At 49.2% G+C, this 12,868-nt stretch overlaps 1 protein-coding gene across 1 annotated transcript in view; it reads right to left on the bottom strand.

Moving 5' to 3' along the window:
• ASB18 (ankyrin repeat and SOCS box containing 18) overlaps nucleotides 1-12,458 on the bottom strand; it is a 43,040-nt gene extending 30,582 nt beyond the window's left edge. Inside the window, exons 1-2 of the mRNA XM_060624279.3 lie at nucleotides 12,115-12,458; nucleotides 8,413-8,680 (exon numbers count right to left, since the gene is read on the bottom strand). Coding sequence (XP_060480262.3) covers nucleotides 8,413-8,680; nucleotides 12,115-12,355 — 509 coding nt within the window. The 5' untranslated portion in view covers nucleotides 12,356-12,458. The remainder of the gene's footprint in view (nucleotides 1-8,412; nucleotides 8,681-12,114) is intronic.
• Nucleotides 12,459-12,868: the final 410 nt, after the last annotated feature.

Below are 12,868 nucleotides of genomic sequence, written 5' to 3'. Positions count from 1 at the left end.
GTCCCTGAAAGAGAGGAGGGGATCATAGAGAAGAAATGTGAGGAAATAACTACCAAAATTTTTCCAAATATGATGAAAATTATAAGCCCTCAGGTCCAAGAAACTCAAGGAATCTCAAGGATAAGAAACATGAACAAACTACGTCAAAATACATTATTACCAAACTGCTTATAATCAGTGATAAGGAGAAAAATTTTAAGCTGGGAAAAGGACATTATTACAAAAGAACAAAAATAAAGAAGACAGAAGACTTTTCACTAAAAAATGTTAAGTTGAAAGACAGTAGAGCTATGTGTTTAAAACACTGAAAGAAAAAAAAAAAAAACCCTGTCAACCCAGAATTCTCTACCTAAAAAAGCACTTTTCAAACATTTGGGTGAAATAAAGACTTTTTCAAACACACAGACACTGAAAGGATTCATCACTATAAGAAATGTTGAAGAAAGTCCTTCAAGCAGAAGGAAAATGATACTAGGTGAAATTTTTGATCTCTACAAAGAGATAAAGGAAACTGGAAATAAGAACTACCTGGGTAAACATACAAACTTTTTTCTTATTATTTCAATATATTTAAAAGAGTATGGGCTATTAGAACAAGACAAAATTTATTGCAGGAATTGTAAGTAAAATATGTGATACCATTAACACAAAGGCTAGGAGGAGAGAAATGGAAGTATGCTGTTGTACTCTACATGAAATAGTATAGTTAATACTTGAGAGCAGGCGGATATAGATGTATACACTATAAACCCCAAAGCAACCACTAAAATACCACAACAAAATTTTTATAGAATAAGTCAAAAAAGGAGACTAATGGAATCATAAAAATTCCTTAATTAATACAGAAGGTAGAAAAAAGAAGATACAGTAGACAAAGAATGGATTGAAAAAAATAGCAAGATGTTTGATTTGAACCTAGCCATATCAAAATCACATTAAGTGTAAATGATGTAAACATCCAATTAAAAGGCAGACTATCAGATTGGATTTTAAAAAAAGATCCAATTACAGGCTGCCAACAAGAAATCTACTTTATTTATTTATTTATTTAAAATTTTTTTAATGTTTATTTATTTTTGAGACAGAGAGAGACAGAGCATGAACAGGGGAGGGTCAGAGAGAGAGGGAGACACAGAATCTGAAGCAGGCTCCAGGCTCCGAGCTGTCAGCACAGAGCCTGACACGGGGCTCGAACTCACGGACCGTGAGATCATGACCTGAGCTGAAGTCGGATGCCTAACCGACTGAGCCACCCAGGTGCCCCAAGAAATCTACTTTAAAAATAAAGGCAAAAACTGAGGTTGACCTTCAATCATTTGTCAGCAAGAAAACCTTCAGTCCACAGTCCCTGAGGAGCTGAATTCTGCTGATGATCATATGAGTTTGGCAGCAGATTCTTTCCCAGTTGATCCTTCATATGAAACCCTGGCCCTTGTTGACATCTTGATTGCAGTCTTGTGAGTGACTCTGAAGTAGAGAACCTAGCTAAGCAATTTCCAAACTTTCACCCACAGAAACTTTGAGATAAATGCGTGTTGTTTTAAGTCTCTAAGTTTATGGTGATTTTTTATGCAGCAATAGATAACTCATGCAGATGGAAAAATATGTACTATGATAACACCATTCAAGAGAAATCTATATTAACATCAACTAGATATATTAATAGGGGACTTAGTAGATTTTAGAGCAAAGAATAAAACCAGAGATAAAGATATCTTTTCATAATGATAGAGGTCAGTTCTACATAATAATGCTAAACATCTGTGTACTTAATAACAAGGCTTCAAAATAGTTGAGGCAAGAACTGATAGAACTATAGAGAGAAATAGACAAAATGATTATAGCCAGAGATTTCAACACTTCTCTTTCAATAACTTGTAAGACGAGTAGGCAGAAAACAGAAAGGTATAGAAGTCTTAAATGACAGCGCTAGGCATCTTGACTCATTTGGCATATATAGAACACTCCTCTCACACCCCTCTCAATAACTGTGGAATACAAATTCCTGTCTAGTGTGCATGGAACATTTGCTAAGACAGAATATATTTTGGATAATAAAAGAAGACTCAAATTGAAAAGGAGTAAAGAGATACAAAGTAAGTTCTCCTACCACATGGAAATAAAATTAGAAATCAATACTAGAAAGATATCTGGAAAATACCCAAGTATTTGAAAACTAAATAACACACTTCTATATAACTATGGTTCAAAGAAAAAAATCCAAAGACAAATTAGGAAGAATTTAAAATAGATTGAAAATGAAAATATAACGTTAGCATTGCAGGATTTAGCTAAAGTAATACACAGGGGGACATGTACAACACCAAAAGCACGCCTATATTAGAAAGTAAAAAAAAAAAAAATCATCAAATCAATGACATTAGTTTCTATCTTCAGAAACTGGAAGAAGAGCAAATGAAACTCAAGGTAATCAAAGAAGGAAATATAATAAAGACCATAGTGGAAGTTAGTGAAATAGAAAACAGTAAACAAACAAACAAACAAACAAAACAATGAAATCAAAAACAAGACTGATCAGGGAAGAAAATAAAAGAAACAATATAATGAATTCCAATATCATGAATGAGAGTGGTGATAATACTATAGCTTTTAAAGATTAAGGGGCACCTGGGTGCCTCAGTCGGTTAACCATCCAACTTCGGCTCAGGTCATGATCTTGCGGCCTGTGAGTTTGAGCCCCGCGTCAGGCTCTGTGCTAATGGCTCAGAGCCTGGAGCCCGTTTCAGATTCTGTGTCTCCCACTCTCTCTGACCCTCCCCTGTCATGCTGTCTCTCCCTGTCTCAAAAATAAATAAATGTTAAAAAAAATTTAAAAAAAAAGATTAAAAGGATAATAAAGAACAACTTATGTCAATAAATTCAACAACATAGCTGAAAGAGATAAATTTCTTGAAAGATACAAGCTATCAAAGCTCACCCAAGAAGAAATATTTTCAGTAGTACAATAGCCATTAAAGAAATTGAATTAATAGTTAAAAACCTTCTCATAAAGAAAACTCCAGGCCCAGATTGCTTCATTGATGAATGCTACCAAATATATTTTTAATTTTTTTTTAGAGAGGGAGTGTGTGAGTAGGGTGGGGGGGGGGAGAGAGAGAGAGAGAGAGAGAGAGAGAGAGAGAGAGAGAGAGAATTCTAAGCAGGCTCCATGTTGAGCATGGAGCCCAATATGGGGCTCAATCCCATGACCTTGGGTTCATGACCCAAGGTGAAATCAAGAGTCAGATGCTCAACCGACTGAACCACCCAGGTGCCCCACTACCAAACATTTAAGAAAGAAATAATGACAATTTTATACCAGCTCTTCAAGAAAATGGTTGAGGAAGAGACACTTTCCAACTCATTTTTGAAGCCAGTGTCACTCTGATATGAAGACCAGATAAAGACATTACAAGAAAAGAAAATTACAGACCAATATCTCTCATGAACATAGATACAGAGTAAAATTTTTCCAGCTAATCAGACCCAATAATTTATTAAAATGGATAATACTCATGATCAGGTGTAGTTTATCTCAAGATGGCGAGGCTGGTTTAACATTTGAAAAACAATCAATATAAATCATTATACTAACAGACTAGAAAACACACTGTATGATCATGTCTAAATATGCAGAAAAGGTATTTGAGAAAATTCGATATCCATTAATAATAAAAACTCTCAGCAAGCTAGAAATAGAGGGGAGCTCTCTCAATCTGAAAAAGTTCATCTACAAAAATCCAATGTCTAATCTCTTACTTAATGGTGAAAGACTTAGGCTTTCCTCTAAGATCAGGAATAAGAAAAGTTGTCTGCTGTTACTACTTCTCTTCATCATTGCCCTGGAGATACTAGCCAGTGCAATAAGGCAAGATAAAGAATAAAGTGCATCAGCTGAAGAAGTAAAGCTATGTTTATTCAAAGATCACACGGCTGCCTGCATAGAAATCTTACGGAACTTACAATGAGTTATGAGAACAATTATTGAGCTTAACAGGGTTGCAAGATACAAGATCAATATGGAAAAATAAATTATTAATTTTATATAATAGCTACACATGATCAAAAATTTACAATAAAAAATAGCATTTCCCAAGCACCAAAAACAAATATTTAGGGAGAAATCTGACAAATATGTGCCAGCCCTGTACACTGAAAAGTAAGAAACACGGCAGAGAGAAATTAAAGACCTAAAGGAACGGAGAGCTTTCTTGTGTTTATTATGTCCATTCTCCCCAAATCTATAGATTGACCTATGGGTCAACTGGGGAGATTCAAGGTCGATTCTGACCCCAGTCAGAACCCTGCAGCTTTTTTTTTTAAATAGAAATTGACAAAATGGGTTTCAAACTTACATGGAAATGCAAAGGAGCTAGAATAGCCAAAACATCTTTGACAAAGGACGACACCCGAGAACCTACACTACCTGACTTTGAGGTTTCGTATAGAGCTCTAGTATTCAATACAATGTGGTACTGATGTCAAAATTGACAAACAGCCCAATAAAATAGAAGACAAATATAGAGGAATGGCTCTACCACGGAGCTCTGGTAACCTTGTGTGTATCCACACAGGCTGTGCAAGCAAAGGTCTTGCAGCCCTGCTGATCTAAGTCTTGGCAGGAGTTGGCCTTCTTGGTGTGTGGGACGAGGCATTGGCACCATTGGCCAGTCCTCTTTTCACGGTGTACATAAGTGATAAATGGTCTGAACTTAAGAGTGGCTCTTTACCAGTTGAATCAGTCAGGCTTTGTCCTGTGTGTACACTTCAGAGAGTCCAGAAATAAACCCATGCACATGTAGTCAGCTGATTTTAGACAAAAGTGCAAAGGCAATTCAGGGCAGAAAGGAAAGACCCTTTGACAAATGGTGCCGGGACACTCGGACATGTGCATGCAAAGAAGAAAGCTTCGATCTATACCTCACACCATATGCAGAAATTAACAAAAAAATGGGTCACAGACTTAAATGCAAAATGTAAAATTATTAAATTTATAGGGGAAAATTTAGGAGGAAATGTTTGTGACTCTGGGTTAGGCAAAGATTTTTTTATTTAAAGATATTATAACCCAAGGTAATTTCTAAAGAAAAAAATTGACAAGCTGATTCCACCAAAATTAAGAATTGCTATTCTTTAAAAGGCATTTAAAAAATGTTTATTTATTGTGTGTGTGTGTGTGTGTGTGAGAGAGAGAGAGAGAGAGAGAGAGAGAGAGAGAGAGAGAGAGAATCCCAAGCAGGCTCCGTGCTCAGTGTGGAGCCTGAGGTGGGGGTTTAATTTCAGGACTGTGAGATCATGACTTGAACTGAAATTGAGAAGATGCTTAACCCACTGAGCCACCCAGTCGCCCCTAAAAGGCATTTATTTTCCTAAAAGGCATTTTTAAGAGAAGACAATACAACCCATAGGTTGGGAGATAATATTTTCAAATTATATGTCTGATGAGGGGCTTGTATTCAGAGTATATAAAGGAATCTCAGATTTTAAGAAAACAGCCCCATGTAAAAAAAAAAAAAAGGGAGGGGGGGACACAAGATTTGAACAGGCACTTCACTGAAGAAGACCGATGGATGTCAAATAGGTACATGAAAAGATGCTCAACATCACTTGTCGTTAGGGAATTGCAACTCAAAACTACAACGGGATATTTCTACACACCTATTAGAAGGTCTACAGTTACAGAGTTTCCATAAGCAACCACTACCGAGGATGTGAAACAACGAGAACATTCGTACCCTGCTGGTGGGAGTGCAACTTGGCACAACCACTTTGGAAACAGTTTGGCGGTTTCTGAAAAGGTTATCTTTCAATCGCATACAGGCCAGCCATTCCACCCCTAGGCACACGTCCAGGAGAAATGGAAGCAGACACCCAGACAGAGGCTAGTACACAAATGTTCATAGCAGCTTTATTTGTAATAGCCCCAGACTGGAAACAATCAAGTGTCTTTCAACACGAGAGCGGATGAACACATTGTGGCAGTCCCATACCGGGGAATACCACTCAGCAATGGAAAGGAGTGAATTATGGATCCACGGCACGATATGCTGAATCTCCAAGTAATCGCGTTGCATGAAAGGAGCCAGACAAAATGTAAAACACTGGCAAATTCAGACTAAATTACAGGGCTAGAAAAGCAGATTAGTGGGATAATAATGGAGGAGGGGAGGGGGGATAACAGTGGGGCAGGGAAACGTCTGCCGGTGATGGGTGTGCTCACTCCCTTGATTGTGGGGATGATCTCGTGAATGCATATTGTCGTGAATGCATAGGTCCAGATTTATCAAATTGCGCACTTAAAACAGGCGCAATCTGGGGTGCCTGGGTGGCTCAGTCGGTTAAGCGCCTGACTTCAGCTCAGGTCACGATCTCGTGGTCCGTGAGTTCGAGCCCCGCGTCCGGCTCTGGGCTGACGGCCTGGAACCTGCTTCCAGTTCTGTGTCTCCCTCTCTCACTGCCCCTCCCCCGTTCATGCTCTGTCTCTCTCTGTCTCAAAAATAAATAAACGTTAAAAAAAAAAATTAAAAAAAAAAACAGGCGCAATTTACTGTATGCCAATGACACGTGAGGAGAGCTGCTTTAAGAAGTATATGTTTAGGGGGTGCCTGGGTGGCTCAGGGGGTCAAGCATGGGACCCTTGATCTGGGCTCAGGTCACCATCTCACGGTTGGTGAGATCGAGTCCCCGGCAGGGCTCTGCCTCTGACTGTGCTGAACCAGCTTGGGATTCTCTCTCCCTCTCTCTCGGCCCCTCCCCCGCTTCTGCAGGTGCGCGCTCTCTCAACGTAAATAAACGTAAGAGAACATGTACGTATAGTTGCCATATTTTTTCCTTCAGGCACCCTCGGGTGGTTCTCCCGTCTTTCTCAGTCCCTGCTCTCATCTCCAGTGACACTGGTCGCTGGCGGCCCCGCCTGGGTCACCGAGAGCCCAGTGGCCCCGCCTGCTCTCCAGACGGCGGTTTTGGTTAATCCCCACCACCGTGATAGAAGGCCAAGAAATCGCAACCCCGAGGGCAGCGACCAGACCATTTTGGCTGACGGAGTGTCACGACGAGCAAACGCAAGCCGCCTGCCTCTCCCGGGACTTTGCGGGCCCCGCGGGGACAGACACCCCGCGAGGGGAGCCGCGGGGGTCGGCCGGCAGCTGCAGAACTTCCCGAACCCCGGGCCCTGGGCGGGCGCCCGAAAACGCGGGGCACAGCTCGGCTTCCTGTGGGACTCCGAGGCCCCGCCCGAGGAGCTAACCATTTATGTCACACTGTGACAATTATTCTGCATAAAATTATCATTAAAAACCCTAATTTTTCAGCCTCCAACGCCGCCAGTGGCCTTTTAGCATTCGTCAGCGCCGGCGTCTGCAGGCCTGTGATCACCCCGCTCATTACCTCGGTGCGGCGCCTCCCGCCTCGCGCTCGCAATCAAGCGCTAATTACACCCGCCCGGGGGCCGGGGGGCCGGGGGAGCCGGGGTCTGGGGTCCGGGGCTGCGAACTGGGGGCCGGGGGGCCGGGGGAGCCGGGGTCCGGGGTCCGGGGCTGCGAACTGGGGGTCGGGGGTCCGGGGGAGTCGGGGTCCGGGGCTGCGAACTGGGGGCCGGGGGGCCCGGGGAGCCGGGGTCTGGGGTCCGGGGCTGCGAACTGGGGACCGGGGGAGCCGGGGGAGCCGGGGTCCGGGGCTGCGAACTGGGGGCCGGGGGTCCGGGGGAGCCCGGGTCCGGGGCTGCAAACTGGGGGCCGGGGGGCCCGGGGAGCCGGGGTCTGGGGTCCAGGGCTGCGAACTGGGGACCGGGGGAGCCGGGGGAGCCGGGGTCCAGGGGTGAGAACCGGGGGCCGGGGCTCTGGGCCGCAAGAAGGATCCAGTACTCTGCCGGGCGCGGTGGGGTCTGGGTCTGGGGTCCTAGGGGCTCCGGGTGTGAGTCGCGACGCAGGGGCTGGGGTAGGCGCTCAGGTCGATCCGGGGTCCCGGGCCCGGGGTCAAAGGCTTAGGGTCTGGGGCTGACGGTGGGGGCCGGGGTCTGGGGCGGGTGGTGGGGAGTGGGGACCGAGGGCGCGTCGCGGTCCGGGGTCAGGGCGGGGGACCAGGTGGAGCGGGCCGTGACGGACCGCGGGGACCCCGGAGGTGGCCGGGGCCGGGGCGCGAGTCTGGGTGCGGTGAGGGCGCGAGGTGTGTCCCGGATTCTGGGACACAGGACGAGGCTGGGTCCAGGGTCCAGGGACCCGGCCGGGGACCGTTGGGTCCTGAGGATCTGCGCAGGCCTTGGGGATCTGGGGGCGGGACCAGGGGGCGGAGGCCGCGGGGTCTGGGGCGGAGCCTGGAGGCGGGGCCAGGGGCAGAGGGCGTGGCCGGCCTCTGGAGCCTTGGCCCCGGATGGGGTCAGGGTCTGTGGCCCCCGCCCGGGCCGCGTGTCCTTACCCGAGCGAGGCGGCGGTTCGGCAGAGGTGCAGGGGCGCCAGGCCCTCGGCGCTGAGCAGGTCGGGGTCGGCGCCGTGCTGCAGCAGCAGCTGGGCGCAGGCCGTGTGGCCCCCCAGGCAGGCCTCGTGCAGGGCTCCTTGGCCACCGGGGCTGGCGTCGGGGTCCGCGCCGCGGCTGAGCAGGTGGCGCACGCAGGCCGTGTGGCCGCGGGCCGCAGCGATGCACAGAGGCGTGGTGAGCTCACGCTTGTACTCCAGGGTCCAGAGGCCTGGGGGAGAGGAGAGGTACAGTGAGTGGGGGACCGGTGGGGGGGCCGTGTCCCTTAAGGCCCAGCTAACGTGAAACCATCTCTTAGAAGTAGCTACCGGGTGGACACGTAGGTACATAAAGAAAGATAGACGGTGCAGAGGTATGTAAAGACGCAGACGGTTGGGACCAAGAACCCCAGTGAGTTCCAGCTAGAGGCACAGATCTAGCTAGGCGCACAGAGAGAGAAGAGAAGACAAGAGAAGAGAGGAGGAGAAGGGCCATCTCCCACCCTAGGGTGACAGGTGCAAAGACAAAGGCAGAGGGGCAGAGAGAGATCTCCAGGAAAACTGAAGTGGAGGAAGTGGGGAGGAGAGTCTCACAGGCCCAGGAGAGGGAGATGAAGACCCAGGAGGGAGAAAAGGAATAAAAAGAAGGTTAATAGGGTCTGGAGGGAGTGGACCGTATTGAGAAGCAAGAGGGGTCTTGCCAAATAGGGGGGCGACTGAGGACGAGGCGAGGAATTGAGGAATGGAGAGCCGGCCAAGTAGGTGGATGGTGGGAGAACGTAAGCCAGGAGTTCACATTTCCCAGGCTCTGAATTAGGGACAGCCTGAGGGAGGAAAGCGAGCTGTGGATTTTTCTGGAATCCAGCTCTCTCTCGTTGAACCCCAAACTTATCCCTTTATCATTAGCGGGAGAAGACAGTCGGCGAAACAAACTGACCCCCTGCACCAAGGTTGCTCAAGGAAAGGCCTTAGAAAGTTTAGTCCTCTTGGAAGCCACTGGGTTTCAGAAGCTCCCTTTGATGCGCTGTCCACATTCAGCACCATTCTGGTTTGTTTCTTTGCGCCTTTTAGGGTTGTGTGTGTGCGTGTGCGCGTGTGTGTATAGCGTTGCTCTTTCTTGACGGATGAATGGAGCAGGTGCTACACATTGTACTTCTCTGAAAACTTTGGGCTTTCAAAAGGCCCATGGAAGGTTGTTAGCGGCCAGGAGCGCTTGTGGAAATGGGGGAAGCAGTCCCTGGTGAATACACTTCAAGGGACAGGATTTCACATGGCAGGAATGCCTTCTGATAATGATGGAAGAATCGATACCATGGCTGTAATGAGCGGCAGAGGAGACCCTTTTCGCAGGCCACCTCCTTCCTGGGACCCATGCTGAGCAGCTTTTGAAAGACCACTCATAATTACCTACCTGCATGTGGTGCAGTGTTCCAGCCTGCCCTGTGTCCCCGAGGCCCAGCCCGAAGGTTGTTGCACACTTAGGTGGGGATGTGCCTGTCATCCCGGCAGTGGATGGCGGTGGCCAGCTGGGCCCTGGCACGTGGGCCCGCACGGGTTGGGTCTGCCCTTCCCAGTGAAGACCGGGCGTGATTCGGAGGGGGATAGATGCATATGGTCCCTGATGGTAACGGTGGGCTACATTCCTGCTCCTGGTTCTGACTGGACTCGTTTTCCTGAGCTGGGAAGTCTACTTCCTGGGCCAGGGAGGGCAAGGAAGGGGGGGAGCGCCCAGACTCCATCCTCTGGGGCACACCAAGTTCCCAGCCCAACTCCACCCACCCCAGCAGCTCCCTTCACCCACCCCTGGATTCCTGAGTCTTCCCAAGGACTGAAGGAAGGAGTCTGGGCTGGGCGTTGAGCTCAGCCGGAGCTTGAGGCCAGCACCTCCGTCCGGGTCCTGGGAGATGGTGGTAGGCTTCCACTTTCTTGAAGGTCTTCAAGAAAACCCAAGTTCTGAGGCAGCTGTGTGGACCACAGAGCCTGAATCAGCTGCCTATACCGCCCGCTCCCCGGTCCTGGTTCTGCCACCGGGAGGAACGTGGACACAGGCTTCTCCCCACGTGGCACATCCCTCCAAACGTCAGGTCCTCATGCCAACGCTGTCCTTGGACTGCGGCTGGCATTCCATCCTGGGTGCACCGAGGTACTGGGGGGCTGGCCCTGTGAACCTGCTGGTGTACTTCCGTCCCCATGACTCCCTTCAGGGGGGGCTGGGATTGGCCACCAGGAAGTTCTCATGTGGGAGAGGGTGCTGTTCGCAAGCCGTGTTTGGTCATCTCTGCCGCGTGGTCAGCTGCAAGGAGCGTCGAGTGGCTGAGCCCAGGGAGCACGGACAGTCGCAGCCCTGAGTGCCACCCACCCTCTCTTCCCGGTCCGCACGGAGGCCGTAGGCCAGCACTGGCACTCAGGGCTGCCCCATCCACGGTGACAGCTCACCGCCTTCTCCGTCAGCCTGCCCTGACTTTCTGTTGTGCGGGTGTGCCACACCATAGAAACCCAGCAGAACTCAGAGGTGGAAAGATTAAGGCAGAAAAAAGGAAGACGCCTTTGGATTCAGACCATGGGTTAACATCAACACTTCTTTGAAACGTTTGAGTGTGGTTGAGTGTGTCCAGGGCTGGGTGGTACGTAATTAAAAAAATTAGCATTAATCGAGCATTCAACAGTTCACCGAGCCCTCCCCGACCCCGTAAGTAGACTTCCTAGCTCAGGAGGACGAGTATAGCCCTTTGGCGGTGTTTTGGGTTTATTTCCCTCTCCCTGTGTGGGGTATAAACAAGACCGTGTCCGTTCTTTGGAAACTGACCTTCCGCATTCTTTGCCTGCCGGAGCCCACAGGTCAGACACATGGGACACGGGACGCTGGCCGTTGGCCCACCGACCGCAGCGTCTCAAATCCTCTTAGTCTGGCAGAACTGTTGTGCCAACGCGTGAACCCTCGTGGTAAATGTGTTGCATCTGGACCCCCTGGGAAAAGGGTGCCCTAGGCGGAGTGCCAGCCGAGAAGGCCCTGGCAACAGCCTGGTGGTCAGGAAGTCTCATCATCCCGAGTGGGGTAAAGGGGTGTCTTTCTCCTTGGGGGGGGGGGTCTCTTGCCGGCCCAGCACATAGCAGTGTTCAGGCTACAAGAATGCACTCAGACATACGACTTAGGGACCTCTGATTTCTTCCCCTCCCTCCGCCGTTCTCCGGCTCCCTTGGGTTCCGGGCAGAGCACCTGCTAAGGGCTCTCCCTCTGCTGATGCTGGCTGTGCCCCAGCCACCCTGCTGTAGCTGTGGTGCTCACAGGTTCCTAGAAGGCCCTCAAGCCGAGCTACAAGCCAGGGGACAGCTCCGGGAGCACTCGGACGCGAGGCGTTCCTTCTCCGTCTCCTGCCTCCCCGGATTGCAGGTGCAGGCACTGGTAGACGAGCACCCAAACCGATGCCCTCTTTGAAAGACAAGAGAGACGCTTCCAGCATCAGATGGGCACTTCTTACCATCCTTTTGGCCTTTCTAATTTGATTTCTCGCATCTCAGAAACCAGATGTCACTTATAAACATCCTTTGCTCGAGTGTGTGAAATGTGGCGGCCCCGTGAGCGGTCTACACCCTGGACTTACATGTCCAGCGGAGTGTTAGTGGCTCCTGAAAAACAACTAGCCGAGCTTTAAAGGAAAAGGGGTACCTGACAGTCCGAACGTGGCTGGGGATTTCACCTGCCACTCCATCTCATCCTTCTTGATCTCGAACACCACATTGGCATCCTGGAAGAACTCGTTCATGAGCAGCTCAAGACGGCTCAGGTCTCCCGTGACCAAGGCAGCATGGTACTCGAGCACTGGGGACCCGGCTCTAGCTTGAAGCTCTTCCTCCATCTTCTGAAAGATGTGAAGCTCTCCCCTAACCGGCTCTGGCCATCTCTCCATTGCCAGGCTGCTGATTTCAGAAGAGTTCTTCAGGAAGGGGAAAGATGGTCCTATGGAGTGTGAGCTATTTCTATTGTCATTACTCAATTGTTATCCAGTTGGGGCTCGGTGGCGGTGTATTTATAACTCCTGCGGGCTCCGCTGTGATCACGGTTACTTGATATGATCAGCATCGTGTGACCACCGGGATGCCAGTGTGCTCAGCCAGCGCCTTGTGGTTATATAGATTCGACTCCCGGAGAGCGACACATCCATTTATCTCCAAGACAGCTCTGCACCCAAGGGCGGACACCCTCAAGTGGGCGGGGCTTCTCTCTCCTGCTCTATAGGATGTCTTCTTCCTTTTGACCTAGCATTTTCTCTGCTGCGGTGAACAAGGGTGGGTGGATGTGTGCCCCGAGGGCTGTGTCAGCCCTGAGCACGTTTGAAGGAGGCCCAGCTGGACGCTACAAATGACTAGGCTCTAGGCAAGCGTCCCTGCGTGGGCGGCTTCATAGGGCACACCGGAGATTC

The sequence above is a fragment of the Panthera onca genome, chromosome C1 (genome assembly GCF_046562875.1).
Source record: "Panthera onca isolate mPanOnc1 chromosome C1, mPanOnc1 haplotype 2, whole genome shotgun sequence".
NCBI lineage: Eukaryota > Metazoa > Chordata > Mammalia > Carnivora > Felidae > Panthera > Panthera onca.
Note: the sequence above shows the minus strand (reverse complement) of the source record. Positions and strands in the feature narration are given on the sequence as shown.